The 17240-nt window shown below is 42.2% G+C and overlaps 1 protein-coding gene across 3 annotated transcripts in view; it reads right to left on the bottom strand.

Annotated features, from left to right (window-relative positions):
• The window catches only part of ARHGAP22 (Rho GTPase activating protein 22), a 206807-nt gene that overhangs the window by 111485 nt on the left and 78082 nt on the right, over positions 1-17240 (bottom strand). For all 3 annotated transcript variants that reach the window (XM_045196077.3, XM_045196075.3, XM_045196076.2), the window contains one exon: positions 10400-10599. In XM_045196077.3, coding sequence (XP_045052012.1) covers positions 10400-10599 — 200 coding nt within the window. The remainder of the gene's footprint in view (positions 1-10399; positions 10600-17240) is intronic.

Below are 17240 nucleotides of genomic sequence, written 5' to 3' on the forward strand. Positions count from 1 at the left end.
CACAAGTGGCACCAATAGCAGGAATTCTTGGAAGCTGCTCTGCGATGTCCAGACTCTCGGAGCTGCCAGCTTCTTTAGCCTTGTGTTTTACTCATCCAGAATGGAACTTCTGAAAACCACAGTGGTTTGGCTGGTTCTAGTTACTGTTCCCCCATTCCTCCTTGTGTTAATAGGGTCTCTACTGACCTCTTTAGCTTCACAGATTGAAAGGGCACTTGAAGATCATTTCTGGCCAACTTTCCACCCAATGACTGACTTTCCTCAAAGTCACCGACTGAAGAAATTGTCTGGCCTCGGCTTTTCTGGACTTTGGGACACAAGCTCGTTCCTGCCTAGCAGGCCACTTCCCTGGGAAGAATGTTCCTCACATATGGCAGCATGGAGTCCTCAGTGCAGTTCCATGTGTCCTGGCTGTGGTTTCTGGAGGTTCACACAATATAGTCTGGTGCACATGAGGTTGTGGGGACTGATGTAGGCCCCGTCCTAAGGTTTCTCTTCTCCAGATGACTTAATCAGTTTGTTCCTCATGTGGACAGGAGTTCAGAACGCTCACCTTCCTGCTGTGCTGAAAATGTGGTACCTCGAGAGGACTATCATTCTCCAATTGTGGCCTGGTCTGATCATGGCAGAGCTCAGCGGGGTTTCCCCTCCCTTGTTCTAATTTTTGTGCATCACAATACAATTCATGGTCTTCAGTAGCTTTTCTGACAAGCACATCTCACTGGTAGTCTATATTGAGCTTTCAACTAATTAAGGCTCTTAGCTCTGCCTCCTTCCAACCATTCTTAAATCTAGATCACTCCATTCTGTGAAATCAAGTAGTTTTTTTGAACCAAAGGGAAGACATTATATTTTATCTTAATTTTCCATGAAACCAGCCTGTCAAAATTATTTTGAATCTCAATGCTGTTTTTCTCCTTTGCTGTTCCTCCAGGCCTGTACATTCACTAAATGTTTTCATTTTTTTTTAAATGTCATCAAAAACAACACACAGTAGCATATGATTAAGAGAATAGATTCTGCAGTCAGATTGCTTAGTTTTGGATCTTGGACCTAGTGTTTCCTAGCTTTGTGCGATCTCAAGCAAGTCACTTACCTCTCTGTGTCTCAATTTCCTAATCTGGAAAGTGGGGATAAAAATTGTTTCTGTGTTGTTTCAGTCATCTATTGCTGTGTAACAAAGCACCTAAAACTTAGTGGCTTAAAAACCAGGCAGTGCCCAATTGGCAGTTCTTCTCTACCTGTCATATTCCATAGCTACTCACTCAGCTAATGGATAGAATGTGCTAGAAGGTCCAAGAAGGCCTCACTTGTCTGTCTGGGCCATGTAGCCTCTCTCTTACATGTTTCCTCATCATTCTCTGGTCCACTCAAGCGTCCTTACCGTATAACCACAGCTTCCCAGAGCAAAAGCAGACACTGCTTGGCATCTCTGGGGCCAAAGCTGGAACTTGCTCAGCATCACTTCTGTCTCATGCTATTGGTCAGATAGTCACAAGGGCAGCTCAAGAGCAGAGGAAAGGGACTCCACTTCTTGTTGAAAGAGGTGTGTGTGTGTGTGTGTGTGTGTGTGTGTCTATAGAAAGGGGAGGATGGGGTGATGGGCATCCTTGGAGATAATACATACCTTGTAGAGTTGCTGTGAGAATTAGAGCAAGTTAACACATGCAAAGCACTTAGAACCATGCCTGCCTGGTTCATAATGTATATGTGTCAGTGTAACTTAGGTTCAAATACGTGAAGTAAGGCAGAAACACAATCAGGGCCATGCTGTACTCCTCTGATTTGACTGAGTGGATGATTTGCTAAGCCTTCACCAGATACAGTCCCACTCGGAGGAGAAGGAAATATGACTAGAGTTATTTCCTGTACATTTAATCTTACTTTTATGGTAGTCCTGGACAGTAGGTGCAGTTATTCTCATCTCACAAATAGGAAACTGAGGCTCAGAGGGAAATATTTTCTCTGGTTACTAGCTACTAAGCAGTGAAGCCAAAATCCAACAATCTGCCATTTTTCTCTATCATGAAGGATTCTGGTTGTCCACGACTGCCTTGACACCCACCAGCCTGGACTCCTAACTAAAAATGTTAACACAGGCCACACACAGGCCTGCTCTCAGGGAGACCTTGGGTTTGGGTGATCCCTGCTTTCTGAATTTGTCACCTGCTTTTCTCATTTTATTTTATAAGCCTCCTCATGCTTCTTGGAGGTCTTCTATTTAGATCCCATTTTAATGATTATAGGAATCTTGTTTCTGAGCATTTAGGCAGCACTGACAAAACTGTCACCATCACCTTCCATTTGTCCAGTGCTTAGCACAGTGGAGCTCCAAGTGGGAGCAAGTGGACTTCAATGATCTACCCAAATCTACAGCTACTAGGTGGTATAAATGGGATTTGAACCCATGTTCTCTGATTCCAAATATTTTCTTTCCATTATAGTATGCAAGCTTCCATTCCACATTCCTGAGTATGAGGTTCTCCATCAGTACAATGGAAATTAATTACATCTGCCCCTGTAAGGTTGCTGTGAGGCTCAAAGGAAACTGTGTATGTTTATTCAACAAGTTTCTATAGAGCTTCTCCTACATGCCAGGCACTGAGGACACAGAAGTAAACAAAACAGACAAAATCCTGACCCTGATGAACTTACATTCTCATAGAGGAAGGCAGTCAATAAGCTCTTTGCCAACCATCAGGCACTTTACAAAAACAATGAAATCTTTTCCCATTGAGAATCTAACACAGGGGTGTCAAACTCATTTTCACTGGGGGTCACATCAGCCTCAGGGTTGCCTTTAAAGGGCCGAATGTACTTTGGAGTTGAAATTACATTTGGCCTTTTGAAGGCAACCTGGAGGCTGATGTGGCTCCTGGTAAAAATGAGTTTGACACCACTGATCTAACACAAGGCTGAGTCAGAGTGTTCACTCATTCACTCAATTAATTTTTTATTTATTCATTTATTTATTCATTCACTTATTCATATAAACATCAAATATTACTGAGCGTCAATTATGTGTCAGACACTGTGCTAGGAGGTGGGAAAAGAGAAATGATAAGATAGACTGCCCCCCCCCCAATGAAGTTTAGAATGGAGAACAGACATTAGACTAAGGAAGTGTTGTCACATAACAGTAGTAATATCAACAGCAGCAATAATAATAACAATTAATAATGATGACTTCTTGGCTGGTTGGAGTAGCAGTTTACAACTTATGAAGGATGCTCAGTTAGAATTTGCTAAATCAATTCCAGATGAGTCAAATTTATGAGGTCTAGATGTGAAAGAGCATCTGAAGCATGGGATGGACTCTGATCAGTCTGACGATATCTTAATTATGTCCCAGATAGTACTGAAATAGGGTTATGGTGTGGAGAGTCTTACAAAGCTGAAGTGGTGAGGTTTTGCGGGCAGACATTAGGCAGCAGAACAAAGAGCTGCTTATTAGCAGTCTTACTCACTTATTTCAGACTTCAGGAGCTATGGCAGTGCACCCATTAACCTAGACCTGATTCCAGCACCCCAGTGTCCTTATCTGAGAAATGGAGACAATCCAGGCACCTTCTTCAAGGGTGAGAACTCAAGCAACCACCTCATGACAGCAGTTTTTTCTTTGATGGGCAAGTTTGGTAAAGAACAGCCTGCAGAACAGAATGAATGGCTGCATGCTCACACATTCTGTGTGACCTTCAAGCTTTGGGGTCAGACTGTCTCTCCTCCCTCCCCTGCGATTTCTTCTTTCTTACAGATTTCTGGTTTCTGATTGTCCAATATTAATGTTCACTCCTAGAAGTGCATCTCCTTCCCCATCCATCTTGTCTTGCCTCCTCCCAACCCCAAGCTTTTAACCTAAATTAAATCAAACTTAAATCAATCTTCTTTCCCACTGCCACACTTACCATCACTTATTCTCCTGGAAAAAAATAAAAACAACAACAACAACCCAGTCTGCTCTCAAAGTGATTTCTAAATCACCTCTGCTGCATCAGCCACATGGGGTGGGTGCAGATCTGAGACTGCTCCTGCAGGTTGTTGGCATCACCTCCCACTCTTTTCTCTCCTGCTGTTTCCAAGGTTCCTACCCCATGCCTTCAGCACGGGGTGCTTTTCTATGTCACAGGGGATGTCAGGACAACAGCCTCACCTGAGTGGTCTTTCTTTCTCCAGCCTGCCCTCTCAACCTCTGCCTGTGTTATTGTGGAATGATTTCCATCAGAAGGCCAAGTCTAAGGTCCCAAACCTTCATAGCAACCCCCATCACTGCCAAATAAATCAGGACCCAGCTTTTGGGTGTGACCCTCAAGCCCCTGCACACCTAGCTTCTGATACCACGTCTAAAATTTGTGTCCCTGTCAATGCGCTGGGCTTCACATATATACTTCAGAGACTGGGCTCCCCTTGGACATGAGCTGTAACACACACAACCTCCTGTCCCACCCCCACCCCAGTTCATTTTTTTTAAAAAACATTATTGTTATTCAATTACAGTCGTCTGTATTTTCTCCCCATCCCTCCACCCCACCCCAGCTGAACCCACCTCCCTCACCCACCTCCACCCTCCCCCTTGGTTTTGTCCATATGTCCTTTATAGTAGTTCCTGTAATCCCCTCTCCCCACTGTCCCCTCCCCTCTCCCCCCTGGCTATTGTTAGATTGTTCTTAACTTCAATGTCTCTGGTTATATTTTGTTTGCTTTTTTCTTCTGTTGATTATGTTCCAGTTAAAAGTGAGATCATATGGTATTTGTCCCTCACCGCCTGGCTTATTTCACTTAGCATAATGCTCTCCAGTTCACATATTATGAGCACCTGCACTGTGCCAGGGCCAGTTCTGCAAAGGCCGGCTGGACTCTGAGGCTCTGTCTGGAAAAGGGAATGCTTTATTTCCTCCTCTGGTGCCCTGTCTGGTTACCTGAGAAAGAACTCTTTAGGACAGTTCCTGTGCATTCCATTTTTGGTTGTAGTTTTTCTTTCCTTGTTTAAATTAAAAATATTTTAAAATATGGACTTAATGAATATAGTCATGGTGTGACAAATTAAAATAATACAGATACATCTCATAGTTTTTGATCATCACCTCACTCTTCATGACCTCCCCACAGCCCTACCCTGCAGCTTTGATTTGTTGTGGTTGTATTCTGGAGCTTTATTTCACCTTGTAAGTTAAACATATTGAAATATAGGTTAAAGAATCAAATGGTCATAAAAGGCTCATTATAAGGCAACTTCTTCCTTTTTCACCATTTCTTGAAACTCAAGTCATCGCTTTCAGCTCTCTTAGATGAGGTGTCTTTCTTTTCTTAGGTTTATTTCTAAATAATGTTTATATTATTATGTCTGGATTTAAAATTTTAGGCATTATTTATGGAATTCCTGGAATGAAAGGTTGAGAATTTTTATTTACTCCTCCCCAGCTCTCCCTGCCCTGCATTCCCCTGACTTCCTCAACCTCTAGGTAACTGGTTATTCAGTCAGTACTCAGTGTTTACACTCCTACCCTGGGAAATTTAATTTAATTGAATCATTTCTCTAAGGATTCATTTTTTTATCTCTTTCTGGAACTTCTCCCTAAAGCTCCCTCTATTTAGACATAGGATTGTTTCTCCTCTTTTCCTCTCTGTTATTCTTCTTTCTGGAAGATTGTGTCAAGTTTTTCATCTAATCCCTCAAATTTTTGTTTCTGATATCTAATTTCTGAATTCTAGGGCCTGGTCTGTTCTCTGGCTGTCCATTTCTATAGTCCCTCTGTGCAGATGATAAAGAGAGCTTTGTATAACAGTTTTCTTCTCCCTGCATAGTTTTTCTTGCCTCCAACTTGCTTTGTCTCTTCCCTGTGTTTGTGTCTGTCCTTCCTATGAGATTCTTTCTTCAAATGTCTAGTGACCTAAAGCTCTTCTGAGGAATGGCTCTCCAGCAACTGACTGAGTTTATGGGCAGAGGTGGGAACACAGCAAGCCTTGGGCTGTTTCATGGGAGGCCCTTGCTGTCAACATGTTTCATTTAATGTCTTCCTGGGCCTGTCAGATTCTCCAGTGAAAACTTTTCATTTCCTTCCTGAGGGTAGTTCTAGACTTCCAGGGCCTGGGAGTCAAATATGGGATGAGGATAGGAGAACTAAGTAAATGGTCAACACATCAACTTCTGTCTAACCTGCTGTTTTCAGTATGGTCTTCCTACCAATAGCTGAGCCTGTGTCCTCACTCTGAAGTGCCTCTCTGTCATACTCCCCAGAGAATAAACTCAGTGTTATATCCCAGGGGGGCAGTAGTCACAGCTTTGCATTAGGTTGTTCAGGACATCTGGGATGTAATTGCTTCTTAAACTGACTTCCAACAAGTTCTCCTGTTTTGAGTTCCTTCCCCCGCCTCATTTCCAGAGATATCTGGTCTGGCCAATTGCCAAGTCTCTGGTGGGGGTGCTGCTTTGAAAACCAGACAGGTTATGTGCCTTCCCCAGTACTGGCCTGGAATTCAGCTCTGTCGGGTCTGCTAAATCAGCTTCTTCTGTCTACCTGTTTTCTAAAATCCAGGTGGTGCTGTTGCTTCCTCCTGTCCTTTCTACATAGGTGTGATCATGCCTTTACTACACTTAACTGGAGTTGGGTGATTTATAAACCTGTCATTCTTAACTAGAAGTTTGAATTTAAGTTTTTATTTTCTTATTAATTTAGGAAGTATGGACTGTGTGTGTTTTGCCTCTACTTGTATAGATTTATCCCTCTCTCTTGCATACACATCCTCACTCACTATCCTTTTGTTCCTAAGTTCTAAGTCTTTTTTTCTTTTACACTGCTGCTATGTTGTTTTTTGAAACATTTTTTTGAAAAAGATGGATTACAATGGATATTGTTTTCTTTGTTTATAAATCCTCCAGAGCTATAAAAGTTCATGGCTGCTCTATTTTCTTGGTAGGTCGTTATTTATCTTATTTTGAAAGATTTTACTCTCCCCTTTTTTTATTGTGAAATATTTTGATTTGCTCCCTTTTGTTTTTATTACTTTGTCTTCTATTTTTATTTGATTTTGATGTTGCTAAATCTACTTTTTTTCCCTCAAATTTCTGGCTTACCTTTTTTCTATTGTTTTGTTTTTCACATTTTTGTTTATTGCTCTCCTTTTTAAAGCCAATTTTTCACAATCTTTTAAGAGACACACCAATCTGACCTATTCACATTCAGTATGACAACTGAAATGTTTGCACCTATTCCTTGCTATCAAATTTATTTTTCATTTTCTATTTACCTTTCTCTCTTTTTATTTTTCTTCCACCCCACCCTCCCACCCCATTTTCTGCCCATTTCTTGAACTAGTCACATTTAATTTGTTATGTTTTTTCCATCTTATGTTCTAGAAATTATACTTTCCATTTCTATTCTGTTCCATTTCTATTCAAAGCCAAGAAACCCACAAGTAAACAACTGGAGTAACTATACTCATTTTGTGAGCCTTCAAACAGTGGCAATGGCCCAGGCTAATTAATAAAGTACAGGAGTTTTCATGGCCCAAGAAACATTTCAAGTAGTAGCTAAAACCACTAGGATGAAAATGTCTGGAATCTTCTATTGTTGAAACTGTAAGTCTGTCTGTAGGAAACTATCAGGAATATGTATTGGGAAAAGCTGGAGGGACAGGGCACACTTTCAGGTTCTGTTTTAAAATACATTTGCCTAGTCTGTCCATCTGAACTTGTTTAAGCTGTTTCCTCTTCCTCCATCTCTGTGCTCTGTTCTCAGCTGATCCTCCTGCTAGTGAGAGGTGAGAGGGGAAGACATAGGGCTTTGGCGAGACAAAAAGAGTGTGTACTGAGAGTGATCCTCATCTTGTGTCATGTACTCTAGACAGCATCAAGGGTATCTGGACATCTCTTCTCTGGACAATTGCATCTGCTAGACAGATGACAGGCTGTCTGTCAGAGGGTGCTCACAGCCTGGGCACTTCTGTCACTGTAAACAGTGAGCAGGGCACATTTTTCCAGGAACCAGATACTGAGAATTAGTCCACTGCATGTAGTTCATGCAATTAAATAGAAATTTGTGTGCTATTTTGCCAGCAGGCACGCAAGCTTGAGATCCTACTGTATAAGCTAAATGAGTCAAATCTGACTAATAGTCTCCTTGAGGTTGGGAACCTGTGCAAAAGGATGGCCAGAGCAGTCAGGCTTTGTTAGGGAATGGGGAGTATGGGAAGAAATACTGTCCTAAGAGGATCTGGGAGTGTTGCTCAGGCCCAAAGAAGCCAAAGAGGAGCCCTACCTCTTTGTGATGCTGGCATCCCTTGGGGGATGCTGCCTCTTTCAGGGATCCAATGCCTCCCTGGAGATGCCCTGGTTTAGAAGGGCTGGGCCTGGGCTCCTCCTGTGTCCAGGTTGGTGACTGGGGATGTTGATACCTCCATTTTATTAGCTGTTTCCATCAGAAGCCATTGTTCTGGAAAAGGTGGTGGGAGGGAGAGGAGTGTCTGGTTCATGAAATGCTGTTCCATATGAAACAGCAGCTGGTGGGTGAGAGCCACTTTACAGTTGCTATGAGGACTATGTGGGGAAGCCTGTGGGAGGGGTCTGTATGTAGTCTGGGTGACCTTAGTGTACCCATCATCACAATGCAGTTCTCCTAGGTGATGGTACCATGCACTGGGCCAGTAGGGGTCTTAGGCAGGGCTCTGAGAGGCAGGTGTCCCTGAAAACGGTCATCATAATGATACATCACCAACAGGTGAGCCACCTCTTATCTCTACTATTATTTATGTAAAAGTTTTCCTTAAGCAGTCTTTCTTGTATTTTTCACTGTGACAAAATACACATAACATATAATTTACCATTCTAGCCACTAAGTGTATATAATTCAGTGGCATTAAGTACATTCACATTGATGTATAAAACATTTTTATTTTTAATTTAGATATATTTTAGAAAGAAAAATGTGATATCACTCTCAAGAATGGAAACCAGTATTATTGAGTACTTCCCATAAACAGATGTTAGCCATTAGAATAACATAGTGAATGCCCTGGCAGGTGAGGCTCAGTGGATTGAGTGCTGGCCTGCAAACCGAAAGGTCTCTGGTTCCATTCCCAGTCAGGCCACATGCCTGGGTTGCAGGCCAGGTCCCCAGGAGGGGGTGCGTGAGAGGCAACCACACATTGATGTTTCTCTCCATCTCCTTCTCTCTCCCTTCCCCTCTCTCTAAAAAGATAAATAAAATCTTAAAAAAAAAGAATAACATACTGAAGACAGATAGTTATTAACTTGCAGGTACTTATTGTTGCCATTGATGGTTCTGAGGTGAGGCCTGCTTCCCCATGCAGAAACTTTTTTAAGAGAGGTCTCCAAGTGTTGGAGAAGTGTTAAAGACATGATAGTACCAAATTGACATATCCTCTTTGATGTGCTCAGAAGAATTCAAAGAGGGGTGAAGGAGGCTTTTTCTCACTGTTATGTCAATGTGCTCCTGTGCTGTGCCCAGGTACCTCCTCCCACCTTGTCCATCAATGAGCACCCTTATGCCTCTAAGACCCCACCATCACACTGTGGAAACTGCTGAAATACATACAAGCTTCTGACCACCAAGGCTCTCTGACTCCTGGCCCGGAATATATGATCTTTGCAGCTTGGAGCAGTGACCAGGAACATCTTTTGGGATGAGTCCTTTACATTTCCTTCCCATTTTTCCCAAGAGAAATGAGGGTCTCTCCCAGATGTCCTTTCTCTCTCTGAATCCCATAACAAGGAGTAGATCACCCAAGCCCTGTGAGCCCAGCTGCCTCGAATGGCAGCACTTCATTATGACTTAGGCACAGTCCAAAGTCACCTGGCCACACCATGGTGGTGTGAGTCAACTAGTTGCTCTGAGTGAGTGAACTTAGGGTCATGTGAGTGGAAAGACAGATATATTAAGAACCTGAGGTGGATCTTATAGTTCTGGTGGAAAACACAAGCAGCCACTGAGAGGCAGGGGCATCCGACAAGAGGGTTTCACAGGGAGCTAGATTTCAGTTGGAGGTTAGATTTGTCTGGGTACCCTGGACAATAAAAGTAACAAAACATGTGCACCTGTGTCTTCTTGAAAGCACAAAGAGGCTGAAAATTACAGAAAATATTTGCTTTTTCAAGCTGTGCACAGATGCTCTCTATGAACATCATAAGAAAACATGTTCATTACTGAAGCTGTGAATGTATTTCAGTAAAACAAGCTGTGGCACTGGAAGCATGGGAGTTAAGAATAAAAACCACTTTGGAGATCCTGGTGAAGCGTCACTCTGAGGGAAATCAGTGGCTTGGGTACTTGAAGGATGGAGTCCCAACAGGAGGACCTATCTGCCTCCCCCTCTCCTGGGCTTGTTAATCCTCCCTTGGAGCCCCTCTGTGATGTCTGCCAGATATAGGACATGTGCTTCTCACCTGGGGCTTGGTCTCATCTTTGTCCTTGTAGTAGAAAAGCTGATCTCCACGCAGCACAAACCAGCGCTGCTGCCAGTTCTTCATGATGCTCCTCTGCTTCTTCAGCCAGCCTGCCTTGAGCACTAGGCCCAGCCTGTGGGAGCAGGGTGGCTGCCTAGAGCTCTGGCTCTGCTCCCCCATCACCAGGCTTTTGGAGCGAGCTGCAAGCCAAGAACACAAAGTAAGTGGGAAGGATACATGCCTGTTGTCAGTCCTTGTCTCACCCCAGCATCCCAGCTTCCCTGGGACCAGAACATGGGAGCTTAGGGCACAAGTGCATGATCACACTTGGATTATTACCCCTTGGGTTCAAAGGGTCATGGGCTGGAGCACCTCCACAACAACATCCCAAGATTGTCCCTTTGGAGTAGGTGCACAGCCTGCCTGCCTGGTTAGTTTCTGCTATGTCTCTGGGATATTGTGTTCTCTATATCTCAAGGTGTCTTTATCCATCTCTGTGTCTGTCTCATGCGTCTATTCATGCATCCACACATCCACCCATGGATCCACATATCCATCCTTCCATTTGTTTGATGGAAACAACTATTTGTTAAGTACCGTCTATATGCCAGTCACTGTTTCAGGTGCTGGGGATAAAGCAGTGAAATAAGAGACATAAGACTTCTGATCAAGGTGGCTGAGAAAGTAAATGCTGTGCTTGCCTCCTCCCATGACCACATCAAAATTAAAACTAAATTATAGAACAACTACCATTGAGAACCACCTGAAGACTAGCCAAACCAAGAATATAAAGAAGAAGCCACATTGAGACTGGCAGGAGGGGTGGAGACATGGAATGGGCAAGTCCCATGTTGCAGTGTGGTGATTAAGAATTGGGAGGGGTATCTCATCTGCAGAGTTCACCCCTGAAGAATGAGGTATCCCAGCCTCACACAGGCTCCCTAGCCCAGGGCCCTTGCAAGAGGCTCCATAACAAGCACACCTCGTGGCTGGCTTCAGACCACACCAGAACATCAGCCAGCCAGCTTCACAAAGGAGGGGCAGACTCAGCTGGCACTAGAACCCTGCTGAAGCCACTTTTGCTCTGTGGGGTCAGCTCCCATACAACAGCTCATCTGCTATAATCATGGCCAGTCCTCATAGTCAGTCAGTCAATCAGTTAGGCACTCCTACCCATTAGCATGCCAACAGCCATCAAAGCTCAACTACAACAGAAGAGCACACACAACCCACTCAAAGGACACTTCTAGAGCACCTGTCTCTGGTGACCAGGAAGACTGTGCTATTGGACTCCACCGGATACCTACTACGTAAGGCCACTCTGCCAGGACCAGAGGTGTAGCATATTTACCTAGTACAAAACAAACACATGGAGTCAGCCAAAATGAGGGGATAAAGAACCATGTCCCAAATGAAATAACAGAACAAAACTCCAGGAAAAGAACTAAACAGTATAAGGCAAGCAATCTACCAGATGAAGAGCTCAAAACACTAGTTATAAGGATGCTCAACAAACATAGGAGAAGAATAGATCAACTCAGTGAGAATTACAACAAAAAAATAGAAAATATAAAAATGGACATAGAAACATAAAAATGAGCCAGTCAAAAATGAAGAATACAATAACTGAAATGAAGAATACATTAGAAGGAATCAACATTGGAGGGAATCAACACATAATAGATGAAGCAGAGGACTGAATTAGCAATCTGGAAGACAAGGTAGCAGTTCCTTAGAGCAGCAAAGAAAGAAAAGAATTTTAAAAATAAGGATATGACATTAAAATTTGCATAATAAGGGTACCAGAAAGAGAAGAGAGAGGGCAAGAGATTGAAAAGCTATTTGGGAAAATAATGACCAAAAATTTAGACTGGGGAAGGAAATGGACATACAAGTCCAGGAAGTGCTGAGAGTCCCAACAAAATGAACCTAAAAAGTTCTAGACCAAGATACATCATAATTAAAATGTCAAAGTTTAAAACAAAGAAAGAATATTAAAAGCTGCAAGAAAAAAGCAGTTAGTTACTTACAAAGGAACTCCCATAAGACTGTCAGATGATTTCTCAATCAAAACTTTTTAGGCCAGAAGGGAATAACACAAAATATTTAAAGTGATAAAAGACAAAGACCTACAACCAAGATTGCTCTACCCAGCGACTGTCACTTAGAACTGAAGGACAGATAAAGAGCTTCCCAGACAAGAAAAATCTAAAGTAGTTCTAAAGGAGTTTATCACCATTACACCACTATTAAGAGAAATTGAAAGGGGACTTCTTTTTATTTATTTTTTATTTTTTTATTGCTATTCAATTAGAGTTGTCTGTATTTTCTCCCCATCCATCCACCCCACCCCAGCCGAACCCACCTCCCTCCCCCACCTTCACCCTCCCCCTTGATTTTGTCCATATGTCCTTTATAGTAGTTCCTGTAAACCCCTCTCCCCACTGCCCCCTCCCCACTCCCCTCTGGTTACTGTCAGATTGTTGTTAATTTCAATGTCTCTGGTTATATTTTATTTGCTTTTTTCTTTTGTCGATTATGTTCCAGTTAAAGGTGAGATCATATGGTATTTGTCCCTCACCGCCTGGCTTATTTCACTTAGCATAATGCTCTCCACTTCCATCCATGCTGTTGCAAAGGTTATAAGCTCCTTCTTTCTCTCTGCTGCATAGAATTCCATTGTGTAAATGTACCATAGTTTTTGGATCCACTCATTTGCAGATGGGCACTTAGGTTGCTTCAAGCACTTGGCTATTCTACATTGTGCTGCTATGAACATTGGGGTGCATAGGTTCTTTTGGATTGGTGTTTCAGGGTTCTTAGGGTATAATCCCAGCAGCGGAATTGCTGGGTCAAAAGGCACTTCCATTTTTAGTTTTCTGAGGAAATTCCATACTGTTTTCCACAGTGGCCTCACCAGTCTGCATTCCCACCAACAGTGCACTAGGGTTCCCTTTTCTCCACATCCTCTCCAACATTTGTCTGTTGATTTGTTTATGTTGGTCACTCTGACTGGTGTGAGATGGTATCTCATTGTGGTTTTAATTTGCATCTCTCTGATGGTTAGTGATGCTGAGCATCTTTTCAAATGTCTCTGGGCCCTCTGTATGTCTTCCTTGGAGAAGTGTCTGTTCAAGTCCTTTGCCCATTTTTCTTTATATATATATATATAAAGGTGTGGTTTTAGGTGTGGTTTAAGTGTGGATTTTAATAACTGTGAGTTTGCTGTCATTTTTACTGTTCATATTTTTTATCTTCTTTTTCTTAGATAAATCCCTTTAACATTTCCTATAATAATGCTTGGTCATGATGAACTCCTTTAACTTGACCTTATCTGAGAAGCACTTTATCTGCCCTTCCATTTTAAATGATAGCTTTGCTGGATACAGTAATCTTGGAAGTAGGTCCTTGCCTTTCATGACTTCAAATACTTATTTCCAGCCCCTTCTTGCCTGTAAGGTCTCTTTGGAGAAATCAGCTGACAGTCTTATGGGAACTCCTTCGTAGGTAACTGTGTCCTTTTCTCTTGCTGCTTCTAAGATTCTCTCCTTCTGTTTCATCTTAGGTAATGTAATTATGATGTGCCTTGGTGTGTTCTGCCTTGGGTCCAGCTTCTTTGGGACTCTCTGAGCTTCCTGGACTTCCTCGAAGTCTATTTCCTTTGACAGATTAGGGAAGTTCTCCTTCATTATTTGTTTAAATAAGTTTTCGATTTTTTGTTCTTCCTCTTCTCCTTCTGGCACCCCTATAATTCGGATGTTGGAACGTTTCAAGATGTCATGAAGGTTCCTAAGCCTCTCCTCATTTTTTTTGAATTCTTGTTTCTTCATTCATTTCTGGTTGGATGTTTCTTTCTTCCTTCTGCTCCACACTGTTGATTTAAGTCCCAGTTTCCTTCCCATCACTATTGGTTCCCTGTACATTTTCCTTTGTTTCTCTTAGCATAGCCTTCATTTTTTTCATCTAATTTGCGACAAAATTCAACCAATTCTGTGAGTATCCTGATTACCAGTGTTTTGAACTGTACATCTGATAGTTTGGCTATCTCTTCGTAGCTTAATTATATTTTTTTCTTGAGCTTTGAAGTGTTCTGTCATTTGGGCCATTTTTTTTTTTTTTTTGTCTTGGAGTACCTGTTATGTAAAGGGGCAGAGCCTTAGGTGTTCACCAGGGTGGGGTAATACTGGTCACTGTGCTGTGATGCTGTACATGGGGAAGGGGCCGAGAGGGAGCAATGGTGCTTGTTCCAGTCTCTGCTGGATTTCAGTCACTTCCTCAGCTACCCACAAACAAACTGGGCCCCTCTAGTCCTGATTCCTGAGTGGGTGGGTTTGTGCATGCTCTAGGCCCCTGTGGGTCTCTCCAACAAACTCTCCTGTGAGGCTGGGAGTTTCTCCTGCTGCCGCCTCAACCCCCATTGGTGTGTTCAATCAGAGGTTTGAGGCTTTATTTCCCTGCGCTGGAGCCCTGGGTTGCATGGTCTCCTTCGCTCTCCTTCTCGAGACAGTTTCCTCTTGGGTGAATCTCTAGAGGCACTATCCCCTCTCCGAGCTCTCATCACACAGAGCCACAAAGCAATGAAATGGGTTGCCCTGCTCTGGCAATTACCTAAGGATCTGCCCTATACAATTTACAGGTGCATTCTTTTACAATAGGCCATACTACAAGGACAGGGAGTGGAAGAAGATCTACCTAATATACAGAAACAAACACAGGGAGGTTGCCAAATTGAGGAGACAAAGAAATATGGCCCAAATGAAAGAACAGAACAAAATTACAGAAAAAGAGCTAAACAAAATGGAGATAAGCAACCTATCAGATGTAGAGTTCAAAACACTGGTTATCAGGATGCTCAGAGAACTCATCGGGTATTTCAGCACCATTAAAAAATGAGCCAGGCAGAAATGAAGGTTGCATTAAGTGAAATAATGAAAAATCTACAGGTACCCAACAGAAGAGGAGATGAAGCCAAGAATCAACTAAATGATTTGCAACATAAGAAAGAAAAAGCATTCAATCAGAACAGCAAGAAGAAAAAAGAATTAAAAAAATGAGGATGGACTAAGGAGCTTCTGGGACAACTTTAAATATGCCAACATTCGAGTCATAGGGATACCAGAAAAAGAAGAGGAAGAGCAAGAAATGGAAAACTTATCTGAAAAAATAATGACAAAACACTTCCCTAATTTGGTGAAGAAATAGACAAAGAATAAAATAGACATAGAATAAAGTCCAGGAAACAGAGAATTCTAAACAAATTGGACCCTAAGGGGACCACATCAAGACACATCACAATTAAAATGCCAAGGGTTACAGATAAAGAGAGACTCTTAAAACTAGCAAGAAGTACTCAAAGTGATGAAAAGCAAGGACCTAGAACCTAGATTACTCCACCCAGCAAAGCTATCATTTAGAATTGAAGGGCAGATAAAATCTTCCCAAAATAAAGCTATAGGAGCTCATCATTACCAAGTCCTTATTACATGAAATGTTAAAGGGACTTATTTAAGAAGACCCCCTTAAGAAGAAGGGACTTCTTATTAAAGAAGATCCAAACTATGAACATCAAGATGGCAACAAATTCACAACTATCAACAACTGAATCTAAAAAACAAACTAAGCCTGGCTGGTGTGGCTCAGTGGATTGACTCTAGCCTGTGAACCAAAGGATCAGTGGTTCGAATCCCAGTCAGTGCACATGGTTGGGTTGCAGGCCAGATACCTAGTAGGGAGCACGTGAGAGGCAAGCACACATTGATGTTTCTCTCCCTCTCTTTCTTCTTCCCTTCCCTTCCTCTAAAAATAAATATATAAAATCTAAAAAAGAATAAAAACAAAAAACAAGCTAAGCAAAAAAGCAGAACAGTGACAGAATCATAGATATGGAGATAATTTGGAGGGTTATCAGCTGGGTGTGGGAGATGTGGGAGAATGAGGGAAAAGGTACAGCAATTAAGGACAAATTAGTAAGTTCAAAATAGACAGGAGGGTGGAAGAACAGTATAGGAAATGGAGAAGCCGAAGAACTTATATGCATGACCCATGGACATGAACTAAGGGGAAAGGATTGCTGGAGTGAATGGGGGTACTGGGTAGAAGGGGGCAAAGGAGGAAAATTGGGACAACTGTAATAGCATAATCAATAAAATATATTTAAAAATTAAAAAGAAAATATGGAAAAGCATCTTACTGACAAAGGCAGTTAGTAAAAAAAGTGGATCAACTAACTGTAAAGAAGCACAAAGGCTGAAAGACAAAAGTAGGAAGATCATGTGTAATTACAAGTAATAAAGGGATGAACACAAACACATGCATACAAAAGAAGTAAAAAATAATGACAAAAATGTAAAAGTGAAGGGGTTGAGTAAAAATTGTAATGATTATTCAAACTTGAGTGACTACTACTAAAAAAGACTGCTATAAACATGGCTTGATATATATGAGGGACACGGTAGGCCCAAAACAAACATCTATAAGAAATGTATAAGAAATAAAGACAAAGATGGCGGTGAGGTAAGTGGGAGTGGAGCCTAGTTCTCCCTGTGCTCAGCTGGAACACATAACCGATCTTCTGAGTAACAGAATGAACAGTCAATGGAATCCCAGCTTATATGAATTTTGGAGGCCAAAAATTGCAGAGGACATTGAAAAATAGACTGTGAGAAGATTGTACTGGGATGGTAAGGAACCTGGGATCTGCGTGGTGACCAAGGCTGCTGCGGCTCCCAGCTGGCACCTGCTGCAGGATACAGGGAGGAGAGTTAGATCACCAGCTCCCTCCCCTACCAGAGCAGGGAGGACATGCTGGTAACAGGAGGGACCTGGATGCTGGAAGTCGCTG

This window comes from Desmodus rotundus, chromosome 4 (genome assembly GCF_022682495.2).
Source record: "Desmodus rotundus isolate HL8 chromosome 4, HLdesRot8A.1, whole genome shotgun sequence".
In the NCBI taxonomy this organism is placed as follows: Eukaryota; Metazoa; Chordata; class Mammalia; order Chiroptera; family Phyllostomidae; genus Desmodus; species Desmodus rotundus.